General features: G+C 41.0%; 1 protein-coding gene across 1 annotated transcript; it reads left to right on the forward strand.

Annotated features, from left to right (window-relative positions):
* Window positions 1–198: 198 nt before the first annotated feature.
* On the forward strand, window positions 199–21,197 carry tnk2a (tyrosine kinase, non-receptor, 2a). The gene is made up of 22 exons (XM_037757334.1): window positions 199–431; window positions 1,625–1,729; window positions 5,352–5,952; window positions 6,727–6,889; window positions 7,059–7,129; window positions 8,346–8,552; window positions 8,646–8,795; window positions 8,887–8,982; window positions 9,175–9,356; window positions 9,472–9,598; window positions 9,791–9,937; window positions 10,791–10,885; window positions 11,318–11,512; window positions 12,424–12,515; window positions 13,154–13,198; window positions 13,302–13,543; window positions 14,680–14,883; window positions 14,969–15,612; window positions 15,712–15,847; window positions 16,521–16,616; window positions 18,095–18,222; window positions 19,548–21,197. Exons 3-22 carry the CDS (start codon window positions 5,836–5,838, stop codon window positions 19,552–19,554), a joined length of 3,144 nt encoding a protein of 1,047 aa, XP_037613262.1. The 5' UTR covers window positions 199–431; window positions 1,625–1,729; window positions 5,352–5,835; the 3' UTR covers window positions 19,555–21,197.
* The last annotated feature ends 919 nt before the right edge of the window (window positions 21,198–22,116 follow it).

Below are 22,116 nucleotides of genomic sequence, written 5' to 3' on the forward strand. Positions count from 1 at the left end.
TACATATTATATGAGAAGGGCAAGATATTCATAATATTTATTTAAAATTTTAGAATAATTGAAATTTAAAATTACACTTTTTATGATCACTTTAAACCTTTTATTTTGAAAGCCTGAACCTCCAAACATGAAGTGCATTTATTTTGGTGATTCAGGGCACTTCCTGTCCAGCCGCTCTCTCTCTCTCTCTCCTTGTTGATGTTACGCACGGTGACGCTCATACATCCAGACAGGCGCACTGAGGAGCGTCCCGGAATTAACGGAGAGAAGAGCGATAACGGATCCGCGGAATCTAACCGAATCCCCCGGTAAACAGCGCGGCTTCACGCCGGGCTGCAGCAGCTGAGAGCCGGCAGAGGGAGCGAGGAAAGGACCGGAGGAAGAACCGGAGGAAGAGGAGGACTGGTCTCCTGCTGAGTCCGTCTGCACAGGTTGGTATCCTGGAGGTTGTGTTTCTTTCTGGCAGCTTGTTTCTCTCTCTTTATGTGGGAAGATGCGACATGTTGCACCAAAGAAAATGCAATAAATGAATAAATAAAATGAAGTTATTGTGTTGAGGAGTGGAACTGTGATGGTGAGGTGTTTACTGACTGACAGGCAGGTGGATAATTAACTGTGACTGAGGCTATAATCAGCTTTAGCAGCAGACTGATCAATTAAAATCTATTCAGTAGAGGTGAATAGATCTCCTCCATCAACATGGTAAATATCCATGTAGATGCTTATTGCTGTGAGCTAATATTTCCTTTTTTAAAATATGAATTTTAGACTCCCATCTCAACCCACAGAAGATTTTAAATTAAATTAAATTAAATCGTCTTTTATTGTGTTTTTATTTCACAATATGAAGATCTGAAATATTTTGATTTATTTCATAGTTTTCTGCACACTCTCAGGAAAAAAAGTTCTCATTGGAGAAATCCTACAAATTTCTGAAAATATTATGTATTTTTTTTTATTATCTGGTAATCAAAAGATTATAAATTGTGTGCACAAGATAAAAACAAATAATCTTTCAGGACGTCTAAGGCTCCGTACAGTCATATCAAGTGTTGATGAGAAAAAAAGGAAATAATTGCAATGATTTGCAGCCTATAACAGTGTAAACAAATCATTTCAACACGACTGTCCTCAAAAATAAGTTGATTTTTTTATTCTGATGAAGATGCAGGAGTCTCAAAACCTCGCAAATTAAATTAATTTTAATTGTAGAATATAAACACCTCGCTGGTCGCTAAAAACCCCAAATAAATTCCTATAAAAGATAAAGAGGTCGTGACCTCAGTGCTCTCAGTTGTAGCTACAGACCCTGATTTAGACTTGACTCATGCGGAAACATTCAAATCTCAACAGAAGACATAATTACTTTATGGTCCGCATTCAGACCTGCAATTTGGTTATGAAGACATAACATAACTTGTTTTGGACTCAAGGACTTGAGACTCGACAGCTTGGCGCTCGAGTTTAGTTTTGGTTTATTAATCATTTGGGTGAAAATAATTAAGTTGATCTCTGTCTCTCATTTCAAGTCAGTTCTCTTCAGCTGCTCAAATTAACTAATTTTAGACTCTCTTTATATGTTTCTGATAATAAATGCCGTTTCCTCTTCTCCGTATGTGTGTAGATGTGGGGTGTCTCCATCCATGGCCTCCTCCAGGTGACCTCCAGTGACCTCAGTCACTCCTGACTGCAGCTTTAAACTCCTGATCCACCAGAAGACGTCTGCAGGGTGAGACCAGTTAAACACACCCACACACTGTATGAGACCAGTTAAACACACACACACACACACACACACACACACACACACACTGTATGAGACCAGTTAAACACACCCACACACTGTATGAGACCAGTTAAACACACACACACACACACACACACACACACACACACACTGTATGAGACCAGTTAAACACACACACACACACACACACACTGTATGAGACCAGTTAAACACCCACACACTGTATGTGATTACTGCAGAGAAGACTGGCTGCCTGGCTGGTTTTAACTGCACCAACAGCAGTGTATTCCAAAACTTCCTCAGACGCTTTCTTTTAGAGCTGCAACGATTAATTGATTAATTGTCATCTATTAAATTAATCGGCAACTATTTTGATAAACGATTATTTGGTAATTTGAGTAATTTTTTAAGTCAAAATTCTCTGATTCCAGCTTCTCAAATGTGAATATTTTCTGGTTTCTTTACTCCTCTATGACAGTAAACTGAGTATCTTTGAGTTTGAGGACGTCATCTTGGGCTTTGGGAAACACTGATCAACATTTTTCACCATTTTCTGACATTTTATAGACCAAACAATTAATCAAGAAAATAATCGACAGATTAATCGACAATGAAAATAATCGTTAGTTGCAACCTTTCTTTGTTTTACCAGCAAATTTGAATTTTCACAAGAGGAGTATATGAACTAAATCTCATCAAGAATACATACAAAACATCCTTGTCTTGTGTATTTTCTATGAGAATATTGTTCTTTTAATGACGGATATATTGGGTAAACATTAGAGACACAACGATTAGTTGACTAAGTCAATTGATAGAAAATTAATCACCCACTATCTTGATAATCTTTACAGTATATTTTCAAACAAGAATGCCAAACTTTATCTGGTTCCAGCTTCTCAAATGTGATGTATTTCTTCATCATATAAGACAGTAAATTGAATATGAATATGATTTTTGCACTCACCTTGTGGATTTAATTTAATACCTTATAGTTATTTATTCTTTATTATGTGCATTCCTTATGGAAAATTGGACCGAAATAAATTATTACTGCTTATTATTACTACTAATGTTTAATTAATCAGCATGTCAGCTACTGTTGAATGCTCCCTCTCCACTTTATTCTCTGCCTCTATATCCCAATTCAACTATAAATGTACAAAATGACGGGAATGCTGCTTTCCTGCTGTCCTTAATGAGTCAGTGGTCAAATCAGTTGTGCAGTGAATAGAGAAAACCAGAAACAGAGATGCAGAATAAATCGTCATCATGCAGGGAAACATCCGTGTATCTGAGTGAATCTCAGGTATGTGAAGCTGAGATGAGAGCAGAGTAAAGCAGCTCCGCTCCTCTCTCCATGGATGACACTGAATGGAAGCTAAATTTAGCTTTCCTATATTTAGAGCATCGCCCTCGATAAAAAAATTCAAGCACACGGAGAGATGAAAGCTCTGATTTTGTGCTCATTTAGGCCACAGATTCACACACACATGTGAAATGTACAGGCGTTATATATTGTACGCGCCGGTTAGCCGTCAAATGTTGTTAGTGGTGATGGCTCCGTATCTCACTCATGTCATTCTCCTTCTCAATGAATCTACACTCGTACATTATTTTTGTTTTATTATCTTCCCCTCCTTGTTTCTAAATGCTCAGTAGAAGATAAAAATCAACGTCTCACATTGTGAATTTTCACATGAGTCACCTTCATATTAGTTCTTACAGTACGACAGCTAATTGAGCTGATTATATTTTGATTGAAGCTCACAGGAGAGCTCCATTCAAGCAGCTGGATCAGCTTTAACTGACGAGAACTAAATTATTGCTCAGTGAATGGGCAGTCTTGATGTTTAATATGTGCTTTGGGAGTCTGCAACAATCCATGTAATTAAAATGAAGGGATAAAGATTAAGTTAAGGTTGTATTTCCCTGTGCACTACTGAGGTGAATGTATTAGTTTATTACACGGCCTTGTTGAATACTTGATTCTGATTGGTTAATCACGGCGTCTGTTATCTCTTTATAACAGTCCGTTGCTATGTATAACAGACCGTTACTATGGGCGCAGTTCTGATGTCAGACTCCGGAGGACCGTTTTTGTATCAAATTATTGATTTCTTAAGTAAGTAGCCGTGTAAAAAGCGGGATAATGTACAGCGAGCCGGTCATTGTTGTGAAAGAAACCCCTTCAGGGTAATGAGAGACCCCTCCGCTTCCTGTGGGGGTTTCTTTCACAACAATGACCGGCTCGCTGTACATTATCCCTTACAGGTTAAATATATTATCCATCATAAATCTAGAGAAGATGTGGATGCAGAGAATATGAAGAGGAGATTTAGAAGTATTTAGACAATTTAGATCTGGCATGTTTTGTTTTTTTAATCACAAATTTTAGTAAGAAACTTCATTGTCCACGATGTGGAAAATTGTCTTTGGCTTCACCACAATCAACATGAATTACACATTTTCACATTTTATTTATTCATTCAATATATTCTGAAAATATTATCTCGATACTTTATGGTGTAAATGTTGTTTAAAACCCTCTTCTACACTGTCAGGTTTGTAATTCGTACCTTTTATTTTAATTTAGTTAGGATTTTTTGCCTATAAACACTCCCATTTTCAAGATGTTTAGTTAACAAAAATATCTGAATTAGCTTTAAAAAGCCCAACATATAAAGTCAGGAGATCACGAATGTCACCTGCATCACATTTCATGGCTATCCATCGTAGAGTTGCTGAGATATTTCAGTCTGGACCAAAGTGGCGGACCAACCAACAGATGGATAACGCCATCTCTAGAGCCGCACCGTTAGCATGGCTGAATAAAGGACTCCAAATAATACTTATTTTCATTATTGCTTAAGTTTTCATTTATTATTCCGATGAATCAGTTAATGGTTTTGTCTATAAAGTGTAACAACATTGTGAAAAAATGCTGATCATGATCCCAGAGCTCATCTTTAAATGTCCTGTTTTGTCCAACCAACAGCGAAAGCAGCAATCCTCACATTTGAGAAGCTGAAACCAGCAACGGTTTGACTTTTATTTCTTGATAAATGTCTTAAAATGGATCTAAGGTTTAAAGTAACAATTGATATCATTATTATTTTATCTGTGGATTATTTTTTTCAATTAATTGACAAATTGTTTATTCTAAAAAAGGCCAGGAAATTTTGGAAAATGCCAAAATAACTAAAAATAAGGATTTTTCAGGTATCAAATTTATGTCCTACTATTGCTTGTTTTGTTTTTCTAAACCCAAACAATACTCATTTTACAATGATATATAACCACACTGCTTGATTAAAGACTTCAGTAATTAAACAAGCTATGTATTATTGAATGAAACCATTTCTTTAAAAATGATCCTGAAATCAGTTCAAAGCTGATTTCTCAAATTCACCACATCATATTTCCATCTTTCAGAAATGTTATGCCAGTTTGAGTTGATGTATCATCTTCATGTCTTCATCTATCAAATGCATGCTGGGAACTGTCTCCCTGTTAGTTCTGTCTGGCTCTCTGGCCATTCATCCATTTACCCATCCATCTGTCCACCTATTTGTATCTACATTTTCTCCCCTCCTTCCTCCAGGATCTCTCCCCTCTCCCTCCCTCTCATCCTCTTGTTAGCGCTGCTGAATTATTTATCGTCAGACGGTGGGCTCGGCTGCTGAGCCAAGAGGAGATGGAGAGCTAGGAGCGAGGCAAAAGATGGAGAGAGAGAAGGGAAGTATGGAGGTGTCCGACGCTGCAGGAAGCCGTGAGTCAGCAGGGAGAGAAAGACCCGGTGGGAGGGAAGCTGGAGAGAGTTCATAGATAGCTTTAGGTGATACGACGAGAGAGAGAGAGAGAGAGAGAGAGAGAGAGAGAGGCGTCAAATGCCTCCCGGTGCGCTGGTGAACGTGCGTGTGCATGCGCCTATCGATTTGAGCAGAGGAAGGTCATGGAGCAGAGAGGAGATTAGCAAACTAGACTCGGAGCTAACGCCTCCTCTGAATAGCAGCTAGACAGAAAAAGAGGAGCCAAATAAAGAGAGAGAGAGAGAGGAGGCGAAGGACGAGAGGAGCTTCTCCAGCATGGGGGAGAGCTATATGTACCAGCGACTCCCCTACACCAGAGGAGAGGCGGAGGGGGAGGATGAGGACGAAGAGGAGACAGACGGGAGGATCAGAGAGAGTGGCGGGGGACAAATGGTAAAATGTGAAGTTGTGGATGGACGTGCAGTGATTCTTCTTCTCTCTCTGTAATTACAGTATGTGTGTGTAGATGCTGTGTGAGGATGCAAGTGTGTTTGTGATGGTGTGTGTGTATTGATGGTGATGGAAGAGCTGCAGCTACAGACTACATATAGTCCTTTTTGTTTTAATTTAAATGAATCGTTTAGTCCCGGTAGTCCCCAACCTGCTGGGCCCTGTACTTCAGCCTAACATGCTGTTAACCGGCTCAAATAATGCTGTTTATTCTCATCTAATCTAATGTGTTGATGTGTTAATCCTGGATGAAGTTATCTGCAGTAACAGCGCGCTCTTATTTTGAATTAAAGGCTAAATGAGTAGAGAGTTGAAACCGTGATCAGTGTTAATATGTTTGGTTGAGGGCTGATCATGTGATTGCATAAAGGTATAGGTGTGTTAAAGGGACATAAGTCTCATTTTATGTGGCCTGAAAAGTGAAGCCAATGCTGAAGTGCCTTAAACCTGCATTCTTTCTAACAGCCAGCAGGGGGCGGCGACTCTGGTTGCAAAATGAAAGTCAAATTGTATAGAAGTCTATGAGAAAATGAGCCTACTTCTCACTTGATTTATTACCTCAGTAAACATTGTAAACATGAGTTTATGGTCTCAATCACTTGTTTACTAAACACACAGTTAAAATCAGAATCTTGTATGTATGCACCGATGGCGATTTGTCCTCACATGTATAGTAACCCAAGGTAAACGTGTGTGTGTGCGTGTGTGTGTGTGCAGATGCAGTGCGAGGAGGGGACCGAGTGGCTGCTGGAGCTGCTGACAGATGTGCAGCTGCAGCAGTACCTCCTGCGGATCCGCGACGAGCTCAACGTCACGCGACTCTCCCACTTCGACTACGTCAAGAATGAAGACCTGGAGAAGATCGGCATGGGACGCCCGGGTACGTTCTATCAGTACCGGCTCCCATTTTACTAAAGACGACTGTATAGAAGGAATATTTAGAGCATAATACATTCAAGTTTATTCATGCTTTATGTAAGTCCTCAGTGTGAATTAGCTCAAATTGGAAATACAAGATGTTTTCTTTGTTTGTGATTGTGTCGGAGCAGGTCAGAGGAGGCTTTGGGAGGCAGTCAAGAGGAGAAGAGCCCTTTATAAACGCAAGTCCTGGATGAGCAAGGTGCAAAAACACACACACACACACACACACACACACACACACACACACACACATAGGCAGTGTCCGAAATCATATACTAGCACCAGCACTGCATACTCAATATGTGTACTATCATTCAACATCCTTTTGTGTGAATAAACAGTAGTATGTGTCTTTTTGGACACACTGAGCAGTAATTACCACGTCACTTCCTGAGAGCCTCCTTGCCGGTTGGAGACATGTAACCATGGTAACCCATACCTACCTCATGTGACCAAACGATGATTTGAGAGAATCATCAAGTCTCAAGTAATTTAAAAACTACATTACGCCCTGTATCAGTGAAATCTTACTAACACCTCAACTGAAGAGTTTTGGAATTGGTTTCACACACACAAATATTTTGCTTATTGCAAAGACAGTTTTTCACAAATTTCCAAAGAGTGATTAGTTAAATATCACATTGCTTTTATTGCATACAGTCTTTTATTTGGTAACATTTACTCTCTGACTCCATAACCCCCAATGTCTCACCACCTGCTGAACAAAAGTTTGAATGCCAAATGAGATAAATTACATTAATTCATATTAAACTGACTGTCAACTGTGACTGTGTATATTTAAAGAAATGGATAAATGTAAAATGGATCTTATATAATGACAATATATACAGTATATTTTTTTTATTTTAGCAAAACACCAGAGCAGCTTGTTAACCTCATATTTTAGTAAAAGGCAAATTAAGTTGTACTTGGAGAGAAAACCTCAACCCTTAATGGAACAAATTGAAGACTACCGCCGTCTGCAGCACTGCGACGTTCCCTAAAAGAAACAAATTAATAACAACATTATTCAGAGCAACATATAGTGAGATTTCAGAGATTTTAATATCTTTAAAGTAAACAATAAGCTGGCTGCTTCACCGTCACCGTCTCAAACAATAAACTAGACTTTCCCCTGTGACGGGAATTCTAACTTAAGGTATATTGGATGTAGTTTGTATTGATGTAGTTTTGGTTTTAAGATTTTAGTGTTAAGTTTAATATTAATATATATTATAACATATATTATTAGTTAAATGTATTTGTCATCTTATTATCCTGCATTTTGGAAATAGGTGTTTTCACTTTTCCATGTTATCCCTTGGATGCATAAATAAATCAAATAAAAAATCTTTCAGTTTATGAGGATTAGAATAGCAACCTACAGTCACCGGTTTCTGCTCCTGGACTCGTAGGTGTTTCCGGTTAAACGCCCCGACGCCGACCCCCAGCAGCCCGTCCCTCAGGGGGCGTCGTCCGGCGCGGCACCGGCCAACAGCGAGCCGGCAGCCTCGCTCACCTGCCTGATCAGAGAGTCGGAGCTGCAGCTGTTTGAGCGGCTGGGAGACGGCACATTTGGGGTGGTGCGGAGAGGAGAGTGGACCGGACCCAACGGCAGAGTGGTGAGACGCAGAGACACAGAGTGGAAACACCAACAAGGAAACACATGACATGGCGTTGATTGTGCAGAGTGTATGAAATGTCTGTCTTTCTAGTTGTCGGTGGCGGTGAAGTGTCTGAAGGCCAGTGTGTTGGACTCTGACGGTCTGGACGATTTCATCAGAGAGGTGAACGCCATGCATTCGCTGAGCCACCAGAACCTCATCCGGCTGTACGGCATCGTCCTCACACAGCCCATGAAGATGGTAAAACACATTCATTCTCAAACATGTTCATGCAAAAGTAGGATAGATAATAATGAGTGGAGTGTTTTATTTCCTGTGTGTTTGTGTGTAGGTGGTTGAGCTGGCCCCTCTGGGTTCTCTGTTGGATCGTCTGAGAAAGCGTCAGGGTCACATCCTCATCTCCTCTCTGTGTAACTACGCCGTGCAGGTCAGTTAAACACCAACAAGATAAAACACACAAAGCTATCAGATAAATGTAGTGGAGTAGAAGTATTGGGTTACATAAAATGGAGATACTCAAGTAGAAGTTCCTCAAATGTATATTTAAGTAAAATACTTGAGTAAATGTATTTAGTTCCATTCCTTTACTGTCTCTTTCTGACTCTGAATGGGTGTGTAGGTGGCGTGCGGCATGGCCTACCTGGAGCAGAGGCGTTTCCTCCACAGGGACCTTGCCGCCCGCAACGTTCTGCTGTCCACCAATGAAACGGTGAAGATCGGAGACTTTGGCCTGATGAGAGCGCTGCCAACACACACTGACCAATACATCATGGAGGAGGGCCACAAGATCCCTTTCCCGTGGTGAGAAGAGTGTCTTGGTCGCACTAAATAATGTGTCAGTTTGTAGTTTTGTAGCCGAGCTCCAGTGATTCAAACAGTTCTTTTCCTCTCTGTCTCCGTCCTCGTCTCTCTCCAGGTGTGCTCCGGAGTCTCTGAAGTCCCGTACTTTCTCTCACTCGTCTGATACCTGGATGTTCGGGGTCACTCTATGGGAGATGTTCACCCACGGACAGGAGCCGTGGCTGGGCCTTAATGGGAGCCAGGTGCATGCATATGCACACACACATCTTTTATAGTTTACCATAAAAGTTCAGGGAGGAAGAAATTCACATTTTGGATAATATTCTTGCATATTATGTTTTCTGAAAAAGCTTAACGCACAAAACAATTGCAGCTTCTCATAAAAATCCACCATGTAATAATGATGCTTCTGTTATTTATGTGTGTGTTTACAGATCCTCCACAAGGTGGACGTGGACGCCGAGAGGCTGACGAAACCAGACGACTGTCCTCAGGATATTTACAACGTCATGCTGCAGTGCTGGAGCCCCAAACCTGAGGACAGGCCGACCTTCATCGCCCTCAGAGACTTCCTGCTGGAGGTAGCACCGTAGTTTTAGTCTAAACGAGATCCATCTTACGAGAGTTTCCCAAACTCGTGGGTTACCTTCTAGACACGACCATTTCTGAACCATCTCTGTTTAAACAAACTCAATCAGATTCCACTCATAAACTCCACAGAAATACCTCTAAAGGGGTAGTTCAGGTGTTTTGAAGTGGGGTTGTATGAGGTACTTATCCATAGTCAGTGTATTACCTACAGTAGATGGCGGTCGGCACGCCCCCAGCTTGGAGAAACAGACAGGAGTTACCGTACAGAAGCAAAGCAATGTACTGCTGTGGACGTGGGCAGCAGGAAAACGCATTTTAGACACCTAAAAGAAAGGCTCACACTTAAAAAAATCAATATCAGTTGTTGTATCCATCTATGCTCTCGCCAAAGCAATCAGACTCCATTGAAAAAAAAAAGTAATTTTACCTCACAGAACAAGAGAGCTGCTCGTCTACCGCTGCCTCGATCGGTTAGTTTGTTGCGTGCCGACCGCCATCTACTGTACGGTTCTGACTATGGATAAGTACCTCATACAACCCCACTTCACCCCAACTATCCCTATAATTATACAAATAAGAGATTTGATTTTTCTAACTCATGAAAATCAATCTAAATCTTGCACATGACATCATATTTACCACTAAATGTGTTCTCGTTGCTCCACAAAGTAGTTTGGCAGCAAAGTGATGCACCGGGCAAACAAAGGACAATAAAGGGAAAGCGAGTGGAAACAAATAAATCACCATTATACACTATGACATGACGTGTTTGTCTCTAACGATCCTGCTGGTGCCAGTAATAAATCATCAGACTCTAACTGTACATGTTTACGTGTTCTGCAGATCATGCCGACGGATATGAAAGCTCTGCAGGACTTTGAGGAGGACGACAAACTCCAGATTAAAATGAACGATGTCATCACCATCATAGAGGGAAGGTGAGTTTGTTATGCAACACATGCAGAGGAATGCCATTTAATTATTGTACACAAAGCAGTGTTTTAACATTACTGGTTTTGAAAGTAATGTGCGTACTCGGAGTGAAGGTCATTCCTGCAAGACAACAAATGCATCTTTTGTTGACATTGGATTCCTCGCATTGTGGAAAATTACTGCAATTACTGACTCATTATAGAAAGATTGTGGCTTCTTTGTGTGTGTATCATAGCCTAAATGAAAACCAACAAGTTAACAATTATTATTGCTTGATTTATACAAGTGTATTCATGTGACAGTGTTGCACTCGGGAAAGTCTCACTATTGTTAAATTGTGTTGAATGTGAGGATACAGATTATACAAGCAATCAACATGTCATGTGGTTAACAGAGTAGAAGGTAGTTTCTTCATTATCTTCTTTGTGTGTTTTCAGGGCAGAGCACTTCTGGTGGCGAGGTCAGAACAAGGGGACGCTGCGTGTCGGTCAGTTTCCGCGTCACGTGGTGACGTCAGTTGCCGGCCTTTCCGCCCACGACATCAGCCAACCGCTCAAACACTCCTTCATCCACACCGGACACGGAGACACGGACCCTCACAGGAGCTGGGGACATGCAGATCGCATCGACAGGTTAATAATACTCACTTAGTTTAATTCATATAATGTGACTTTCATACAGTGGAATGGAATGGTGGTAAGGTTCAGACCTCCCTCTCTTTATAATGTCCAACTACAAAAACACACTATTAACTGTGGAAAACAGCCGGCGTGCTGCGTGCTGAACCCGTGTGATCACAGAGGTTTGAGGTTCATCTGTGCTAATTTCCACATTTTCATGCTGGTTGTTGGTGTAGTCATAAACTCTCAGCTTCTGGGGTGAACTAATTCAAATATTTTGCAAGAAAAAGGCAAAAAAATAATAAAGAAAAATCAGAATAAATAAACATTAACATTGTGTAAAAGTAACAGATTGCTACTTTCTTATTCCTGTAATTATCTTTTGACCCCGTCAGATCTACCTTGAACGACAGATTTCCCTTTGATAGAGTGAATATTAAACGAAAAACAGCTATTTAGCAACAAACTCTAGTACATGTATATGACTATATACTATCAAGCTTGAACCATGTGCTGTTGTACTGCTTATACTGTAACTCTCCACTGGAGAGCAGCAGTGCGTCAGTTCACCAACAGATGATAGACTTGTTGAGCAACTGCTGCAAGAATAGAAAAAAGCCTCAATGCTCAAATCAACATTTCTACTGGCAGCAACATAACAAATATCTATTGGCTGTAGGACAAGAAATAATAGGTTATTACTTCACCTATATATAAACATGTTCCTCATATAAACTAATGCTGAATTAATTCATGACTACAACTTTATTCCATTAAAGCTGAAGAAGGCGAGATTAGTTATCTCTCAGAACACTTGAATTACAATATGCTGAAAGGTTATTATGGATTTTTTGCTCAATGATGCCAAAAATATCCTGCCTACTGCCACTTTAAATCAAATGTACTTGTCTGCTCCCTTCCAGTCTGTACTTGGGGAACCCCATGGACCCTCCTGACATCCTTGGGATGGACTCGGGCATCCCGAGGCCGACCAAACTCCCCAACCGCTCCAAGAGTAAGAAACACATACTGTAGACTCAGTGGTGGAATGTAACCAAGTACATTTACTCATTGCAACATTTGTCTGACAGCTGTAGTTACTTTTCAGATTACAATTTCTCATTTTGTTTCTGATAAACTAAAGGATTAAGTGTTCCTTTATGCGTTGATAAAAATCCCCTACTTCTTAAGATACATCATCTATACTCTTTGATCAGCTGGAAAATGCATGAAAAGTTTAGAGATCCGTGGTTATCACAGGACAGCGACACTACAAACGTATGATGATCTTATAGACCATGATGCATTGCTGTAGATTAAACCAGCCAACAGTATATAAAGGAGTTACAAACATCTACCGCAGTAAAATGCAACATTAATGCAGCAGTAATATGAATCCAGAAACATCCGATATAATAGTAAAACACTGACAGGAAACATTTTACGAATTGAAATTTCAAAGGAGAACTGTCTGTTGCATTGTTGTCAGAGAAGTGAGTATTTTAATTTAGCATGTTTCCTTAATCTCTGAGGACATGTAATGGTCATTTTATGATATATTACAGTAAATATAGCTTCACATTCATGTAGAAAACTGATATCATTCTTCTGTTATTTTAATGCAAACTAAATGCCTAAAACTCTCTTCATCAGAGCAACCTCCTCCTCGTCCTCCTCAACCTGCCGTCCTGCTGAAGAGTAAGTGTTCCTCTTCTTCTTCTGTGTCAATCTGTCCTTTTAAATACAAGCTTCTGTCTCCTGACTCCGGCGTTTACATGTGTGTGTGTGTTTGTGTGTCCAGAGCCGTTCTACGACTGCGTGATGGACGATTACGACGACGACGCTGACGACACCAGCACCTCGTCGGGGCTGAAGAGGCTGGGAGTGTCCCTGGGGCTGAAGCTCCGACCGTGGGAGGGGTCCAGCGGCGTGCGCTCGGCCAAGAGCGAGGTGTCGCTCATCGACTTCACCGATGACAGCTTCAGCTCCACCACGCCCTCGCCGCTCACTGAGACGCGGCAGCCGGATGACGACACACTGAAGGTGCAGTAAAAATACTTTAACTTTAAAGAAGAGTAAAAGCTACTCATTTTACTACTTTGTCTATTTGCTTCTGCAGATTTCTCCTAAATTCACCAAAAGTCATCATTAGATAATGCCTACTTTGCATATTTAAACATAACATCTCAGAAAACTTGTATACAAAAATAATTGTCTTAATCAACTGGGGAAATTTCATAGTGGTATCTGTTAGTTATATTTTTACCTGATTCACCTGTAGTGTCTTCAAAATGTATGGAATTTTACAATCCATATCTTTAAAGGCCGTTTTCTCAGACTCTGAGCCAGAAACCTCCACTTCAGCAGCACTTACATCCACCAAACCTTCCAGTTTCATTCCTATCTGTATTCTGAAGGTTTCTACTGAGTGCTTTGTTCATTCATTCTGATTTATAGAACATTTTATTCCTAGAAAACACGGCAAAAATAGTTTTTTTCTTATAGCTGTTGACAGTATTTTCTGTATTCACTGTGACGGTGTGAAGGATGATGAACATTTTCTGAAGCACCACATACTGTTTCACATTCATTCATTGTCACAGCTGCAATCACAGGATAGCGAGCGGTTTTACATTCCCACGCATGATGTCACATCTGATCTGGTGATCTCAGCTACCTTTTGACCCTCCGGTTCTCCCGTCGCACGCCAACACACGCAGAACGCAATTGTGTTCCGGCATTACGTAACCTTTAAAGTCAAGTCAAAGGCCACCTCGCACTTTCGTATTCTGAAAAGGAAGTCCAGCCTTTAGCCTTTGGCTAAGAAATGCTTTGAATAGGTTCAACTTTTGTCCTTTGATGAGCCCAGGGCGGGTGCATTGTGATGGATTTGAGCTCATTGATTGATCATTTGCACATTTTCAAGCTTTAGTGGTTCACTTTGGGTTTCACAGGAACTTTTCCTCTTTTCTCTTTCTCTCTCTCATCTTCTGGCTTCCTTCAATCATCTCATCTAAGCTAGAGTTTGGATGGAGTTCTGATATGTTGTTTATACATGTTTGCAACCTAAAAAATGTTGCTATCTTTGCCTTTTGTGAAGTTGTTTAGTTGTAATCAAACAAGCTCGCGTCGTTTGTCTCATCACTGTCTCTCACCTTCTCCATCCTTCTCATCCTAAGGACACTCCGTCCATCCTGGACTGGCCTCTCCCTCAGCCGGCGTACGACGAGGTTACTACGGAGCTCGAGGACCAATCGGAGGACCAGGAGGTGCGGTCTATCAACAAGGGATTCACTGAGGAGACCGCGGTCACGCCCGGCGCCAATATGGCGTGCAGGAGCGAGTCGCAGTCGGCTGACCTCTTCCAAGAACTACAGAGAGAGGTGGAGAAAGTGATGTTTTTTCTCTCTCCGTGACGATAAACACAAACACATGTTAATACTTCTCTGTCTGTCTTTGTGGGTGCAGGTGATGGTGAAGCTGCAGGTTCCCATGGCAACGGGCCGCTCCCTCCCCTCCTCCCCCCTCCCCATACCCCTGGCTCCGTTGGGCCCCCACCGACAGATCTACCTGCCTCCTCCCTCCCCCACCTCCACCTCGTCCTTCTCCTGCTGCTTCGAGGACCGGCCCGTGCTGCCTCCTCGCAGCCCCGTCCCCCCGATGCGTCCCTCCAAGCGCAACATCACCGCCCGCACCTCCCACCCGCCGGCGCGCTCCAGCTCCATCTCCCTGGGCGACGACGTAGACACGCCCCCTCAGATCCCACCCAGAGACCACGCCTACTCTCAGCCAGGCTCCCGCTCCTCCTCTCCCCTCCCGCTGGTGCCGCCGATGTCCTCCTACCCCATTGTCCTGCCTCCTCCTCCCCTCTCCGTCTCCCCACGCCGCTCGTCCGGACTCCTGGGTCCGCTTCTGTCCTCCAACGCGTCTTCCCCCCAGCCTCAAGCCACATCACATTCCTCACGGCCCGTAGCTCGTGGTTCCTCCTACTCATCCAGCTCCTTACTGGATCCTCTTGCCTTTCGTGAGGGGCGTGGCCTATCCTCGCTGATTGACAGCTCCCAGAACTCTACTCCCGCCCCGTTGCCGGAGCGACCAGCTTTTCTGGAAAGGTGTGTTTCTGATATGAAACACTGTCTAACTAGTTCGGTTAACCAGCAAGGTGTCCTGGATCTAGCTCCCTATTAATAATAAACCATATGTTGTTTCAGATATGGAGCAGCCAATATGGCGGCAGTCAAACCCATGATTCAGCATCCCGGCGGCGCCAAACCAAACTCCTCCTACAACAACAACAATGGGCGAACTGCAGCTCCCAGCATGCAACAGGAGCAGAGCGTTGCACAGGTACGGGAGAGGAAAATATATTTTTTTTCTCTTTTCCTCCTTATTCAAATATCATCACATTGTTTTTTCTTTTCTTATATGCCACACGCAGACAAATCAGTCACGTAACTTTCTGATAACATTTAAAAGTTCCTCTTCAATTAAATCCCCGTATTAATCATTAGTTTTATAAGCAGCAGATTCTCATCATTGTCAAACTTTATCTCTTGTTCCTCCTCTGTCTGGATGAATGATTGTTTTTATGTTAATTTAGGATTAAATTAAGAACATCATTAACTTTATTACTAGTTTCCTCACAGTTGGACGGAGTGTGTATTTGACTGCGTAAACTTCAAAGTGCTTTTGGTTAATTAGAAAATCTGTTGCACTTGATGATGAATTGCAAATTTGAATTATTGTACAAGTGACTGAGCAAGTTTATTAAAACTGTAAATCTGAGTGTTTTCTCACTAAATTATCATTTTACGTATATTATTATATTATGAATAATTGTGTAAATATTGTAAACGAAGCATTTCTACTTGTTCAACGCTTTGTTTACAAATTCGGGGAAACTTTTTTTATCCTTATATGATAGTTACTGTTGTTGAAAATACAAACAATCCACATGTCCAGTAGTGTGTCTTTTAACTCTAATCCTTCATTCATAATAAATTCATGGTGTGATTGACAGGTCCAAGGAGCGGTGCACGGTGTCACGCTGGAGGAGTGTCTGGCAGCTCTGCAGAGTCACAACTGGAGCGTCCCTGAGGCCGTAAATCACCTGAAGGTATCTGTCTGCATATCTGTTTTGTTGTTGAGTAAATGTTGTTACCAGGTAGCTTAAAACAAAAAAGTTAAATAACATTTGCTACAAAGTTAAAGAGGACCTATTATGCTTGTGTGTTTTTTCCCTTTTCTTTAGTGTGTTATATAGTTGTTTGTGCATGTAAAAGGTCTGCAAAGCCCAAAGTCCAAATCAAATACTCTGCCCTACAGAAACACTGCTCCTGAACTGCCTGAAATGCCTCATTTGAAGTCCCGCCTTTTCTTCCGTAACGTGGTGATGTCACCAAGTAACACATTTGCATAATAACTTCCTAGCGGCTAGTTTGGCATGCCCTCACACAAAGCTAGTTAAGGCGGAGCTGGAGCAGAGTCCAAAGAGTTTGGTTTGGTTGACCAATCAGTGTGCTGGAGCACAGCCGTTATGAGAAAAATAGATTCAAGATTCAAGAACTTTATTGTCATTATGCAAGCATAACAACATTGCATTTCCCCCTCATATGGTGCATTGTATTAAAAAAAGACTACACACAAATGATGTAATGAATAAATAAGGCATGAATAAGATAAAAGATTGATAGTAAATATCAGCAAAAAAAAGTGTAGTATCATGAGCAAAATGAGCAATATGAGTTTAATAAAATAACGCTAAAATACAACTAGCAAGTAAAGCAAATAAACCGTTTTTGAACAATAAAGCATGTAAACATGTTCTAGTTCAAACCCAAAATACACATATGAAAATGAACATTATAGGTCCTCTGTAACATAAAAATATAAAATGAGCAGAAATTTCTCCTGTGATTTTAAAGTTTTTGCACTCTTACAACGAAAACTGTGATTACCATAAATTAAGTTTGATATGAAACGCAGAACTGTGGATACAGTAAATTCCCACAGCTATTTTTCTCCAGAAAGGAGCAGTTGATTTTGGCAAGAATTCCCAGGAAATACCGGGATCTCATCCAAACTCAGAGTACACACGCCCCAATAACAGAGCACAGCCCCAAAAAAGTAGATGATACTGGGTGATACAAAAATGAAGGGTGTGAGTGGAGCAAAGGACACGAAACAATTACGCAATTATGCCAGAACACTAATGTCAAAATTTTAAACATTTATTGCAGCAATACGCATTTTATTTTGGCGGTGTGTCTCTGCTCATGTGATGCTCTGGACAAAATCTGAGCAAACTTGACACACAGATTGTCCCTGAGCTCACAAAACTCCCCCTGACAGAGCCTGAGATACACAACAGTTAATGAAACCAAAAGCAAAATAAAGACAAGCATTCAAAATTCACTAACAAGTAAATGGTAATGCAGATGGAGGCTGAGGAGGTAGAAAGCAGGCAGTGTAACAGCGAGGATACAGAGCTCAGTGTTGTTGTATCGATTCTACCCAGATACTCAGCTAAAACAGACACAGGACGATAAAAATACATATAAGACATAAAATGTCCTCTTGCTGTTTGTGTCGTAGACGGAGCAGTTGTTTCGTCTGGGTCTACGGTCGAGAGCCGAGTGTGAGGAGCTTCTGCAGCGCTGCCAGCTGAACCTGGAACAGGCCAGCAAGCTCATGCTGGACACATACGGACCACATCGAAACAGGTAAGTTAAACTAAACAAAAAAACAAGAAAAACAGCTGCCCACTTTGTAAAGGCTCTTATGCAAGTTTTATGTAGTCAGTCTGCGAAATAAAAACAATGCCAGTCTGTATACTGTTCAGTATGTAGCAGCTGTTTTCTGTGTGTTTTCTGAGTTTGATGCAGCGATAGTTACAAAACCCTCCCACGTTTCTCTGACAACACAACCACATAAGGGATGACTCGTCCGACCCGTCTGTCTGGTGTTCTTAAGAGCTGTTTTGTCTGCCCACATGCTGTCACAGCTTCTCTGAGAAGTTTTGCATTGTTTTCTTCAGTCAGTTTATTGGTTGTCACATTTTTAAGTCTGATGGTTGTTTGAAAGCAGAACAAGTGGGACATTTTCCTTTTGTCAAAAACAAGTATGGTGTGCCTCAGGGGTCCATTTTGGGACCTTTTTTATTCTCCTTATATGTGATTTTTCTGGGTCACATTATCTGCAGACCTGGTATCTCTTATCACCAATGACATTCAATGGTACTTTGACTTGCTGCAAACTGCATGTGATTATCATAATGTGGGCATGTCTGTAAAGGGGAGACTCGTGGGTACCCATAGAACCCATTTTCATTCACATATCTTGAGGTCAGAGGTCAAGGGACCCCTTTGAAAATAAAACAGTTTTTCCTCACCAAAATTTAGCGCAAGTTTGGAGCGTTATTTAGCCTCTTTCGCGACAAGCTAGTATGACATGGTTGGTACCAATGGATTCATTAGGTTTTCTAGTTTCATTTGATACCAATATCTCCACTCTGGTTTTAAAACTCAGTCTGCTACAAACTAAAAATCACAAATTGCGTTAATACGTCAAAGAAATTAAATAAAAAATCAAACAAAATTTGCGTTATTATCACGTTAACTTTGACAGCCGTATTTTTTTACTAAACTTAAACAAGTAGTTTTGTTTCATGTTTGTTTTGTTTTGTTTCAATTTACAACGTTAACCACGTGTTTAAATGTGCGACCGTAATCCGGGATAAAACATTTTTCCCTCGAAACGTAATTGACAACGCCGTTTAGTTGTATGGGAATGCAATTATTGTAGGAGACAGGATTGTAATTTCCTGCAGGTACATCATAAAGGTAGTAATTTGATGCATTGTTACTATAGAAACTGTTATCAGTGCAACTTTAAATGTTTCCTCTTTTACACTATCCTAAATTTGGGTGAAAAAAAATCAGAATTTTCCCTTCCTCAAACACTTCAGTCGAGGATTTTACAGTTACATAATAGATTTTCTCACCCTGCACATACAGTATGATGCCGTCTCTCTCTGTATGTCTCACAGGAAGTGACCTCAAGAGGACAAACTTAGCGGTAATCGAGCGCTTACGAGTTCCTGATGTTATTCGGATCATCGCGCCGACACTGACCTGCCTGGATGACTCACCGCTCCGAGCGCTCGAGACGATGCTTTTTAATGAACGGAGGAACATGAAGCAGTAGACTGTACTGTGAATACCTGCTGTTACCTGCTGTGTCATACACACACACGCATGCTCATCATTAGCTAACAGGGCAGCTTGTTGAATGACTCACATTTACTTGAACATTTATGTTTTTTTATTATTATTATTATTATTATTACCTGAATAATGAGAAGTTTCTGCTGATAGCTACGGCGTGTGTGTCTGCTGTGAATGCGTGCATGTCCAGGTGTGTGTGCACATAAGCTTACATTTATGTTTAAACACTGTAAATGCCCACGCCTTTCTGCTGTTAATGAATATCAAATCAGGGAAATGTCAGCTAGCGATATGGTTGTATGTTTTTATGATAAGATGCTGTATTGTTTCGCACTTTACTGAGTGTGTCGACACACGAGCGGATATTTTTGAGGACACATTAACTGCTGGTCAGAATAAGATTTATCTAGTTGGCGAAGTGATAAGATACTGATATGGACTGAAAGCATATCAGGTATTATTAATGTACCATTTGTTGTTGTAAACATAAGCTTTGTAGGCTTTATAAAGACGTGAATTTGTAGGCAATAAGATGCCAAAACAAAAAATGTGAAGATATCTACCATCTCCTTATGAACACAGGGTGTTAGGCACAGTTGGACCTCCACAAGTTAGATATTTAATTAACCTAAAATTGATGTTTAGTATTTCTTCCTATGAGAATTACTGCTGCATGATAATCATAAACACATGCTGAAGTGCTTAATTCACCTGAATAAGTAGGCTATGTGTGCACGTGTGCTTAGCGCTGCAGGTAGTGATAGCAGCCGACGTCCAACTTCTTAGTGTGTGTGTTTGTCCGCGCAGATGTTGATCATGAATGTGATCAGTTACTAATTATAAGCAGCTAAACAGAGGTGGGAATGGATAACTAATCGTTCATTCTTGCAGCTACTTTGCATGTAAGAGAGCATCAGTTACAGGTCACTCTCTTATTCGAGATACAACTTAGACAATAAGATTAGAAAAGTCAAACACTTCATCTCTGTGTGCCAGCAACCCGTTTTCATCCCAGCTCGTCACTTACTGACGCTTTGTCAGGACCCGTTGGTGTCACTTTCTAATGCACTGGGTAGCCCAGTGCATCAAACTATGAAGCACAACTGTAGTCGCAGTGAACATAGTTAAGATGACATAAAAAAGATGGTTGAAAGATGATGGTTTGGGTTAAAAATACTACGTTTGTTAAGTGAAACTCCAAGACAAACAACACATTGTTGGTCTTGCCCCGCGGCAATTTGTGAAATAATCATGAAGTTTAATCTGTTTGATTTGTGTACATAGACATGAATTTCCACTTTTTTTTCGTGACGCTCAGCACGACTTTTAGTGACGTATTTTCATTGCATTTTCCTATGAATGTCCAGCAACACATGTCAATTTCCGCTCCAGTCTTTTCAAAATAAAACTATTTAGTTAGGCTTAGGAAAAGATCAACTTGGTTAGGTATAGGAAAAGGTCAGGGTTTGGGTTAAAATAACTCCGGAAGAGCGGTAAGTTGCGTGACATAAATCAATGTTGACTTCTGGTTTCACACGTGACACAAACAGCGGCCTCCTGGGTGAAAGTCTGTTTTTTGACCCACCCATCCAGCCCGACCTTCTCCCTACGCGGCGTTCACCGCTCTCTATACTTCACGGGTTCACAATTATTAGACACTGATTTCATGCTGACCATCACGAAAAAAATGGGAAATTCCTGTCTATGTACGCTAACTAATTAACATTACATTTTGTGACTATTTCACAAACTGCTGTGCGACTGGGCTGGTATTTTTATTTGTCCCACCCGCCCTTCGGGGGTTTTCCCGCTCTTTACACTACGTCACCACGCTCCCCGACCGCTTTCTCTGAGTGTCTAATATTGACGCAGATTGGTTTACATTGTAGTTACTTGAAAGCCCGGTGCGTCTTATACAGAAGCTAAAGGGTGCTTTGTGCTTTGCTACCAGACTCCGAGCAGCGTGACAAAACCATCGATGTTTGACGCACTGGGAATGAGAACGGGCTGTTGCCAGACATCCTTCTCTCTTATGCTCATTTGTAAGCTCTTGTAGTCACTCTGCTGTATGTGATGCCGACTGCATTATACTGTAACATTAGAGCAGCTTATTAATGAAAAATGCAAATATGGCCTCCAGTGTTTATAATAAAGTGAAATTTGAGTCTTTCTCTTTTCAAAACTGTTTGTGTTCTCTGATTATTTCATAAATGTCTGAAACAAACAGCTAGCAGTAAAGTCTCCTCTCGTGCCCTTTCCATAGATGAGCATACAGATAATACAACATAGTCGTGGTCTTTGTAAAATCACAAGAAAATGTCATTTTGATGGAGCGTTTTCCCTGGGGAAACAGGACTTGTGCCTCAACTTTGATCTCAAAGCGAACAACTC

Source organism: Sebastes umbrosus, chromosome 21 (genome assembly GCF_015220745.1).
Source record: "Sebastes umbrosus isolate fSebUmb1 chromosome 21, fSebUmb1.pri, whole genome shotgun sequence".
NCBI lineage: Eukaryota > Metazoa > Chordata > Actinopteri > Perciformes > Sebastidae > Sebastes > Sebastes umbrosus.

Excerpts from the sequence above, each read along its gene's own strand:
- tnk2a (XM_037757334.1), top strand. The coding sequence starts at position 5,836 with ATGGGGGAGAGCTATATGTACCAGCGACTCCCCTACACCAGAGGAGAG. Across the intron at positions 9,357-9,471 it reads CACAAGATCCCTTTCCCGTG|GTGTGCTCCGGAGTCTCTGA; the intron begins GTGAGAAGAGTG and ends GTCTCTCTCCAG. Across the intron at positions 13,199-13,301 it reads ACCTGCCGTCCTGCTGAAGA|AGCCGTTCTACGACTGCGTG; the intron begins GTAAGTGTTCCT and ends TTGTGTGTCCAG.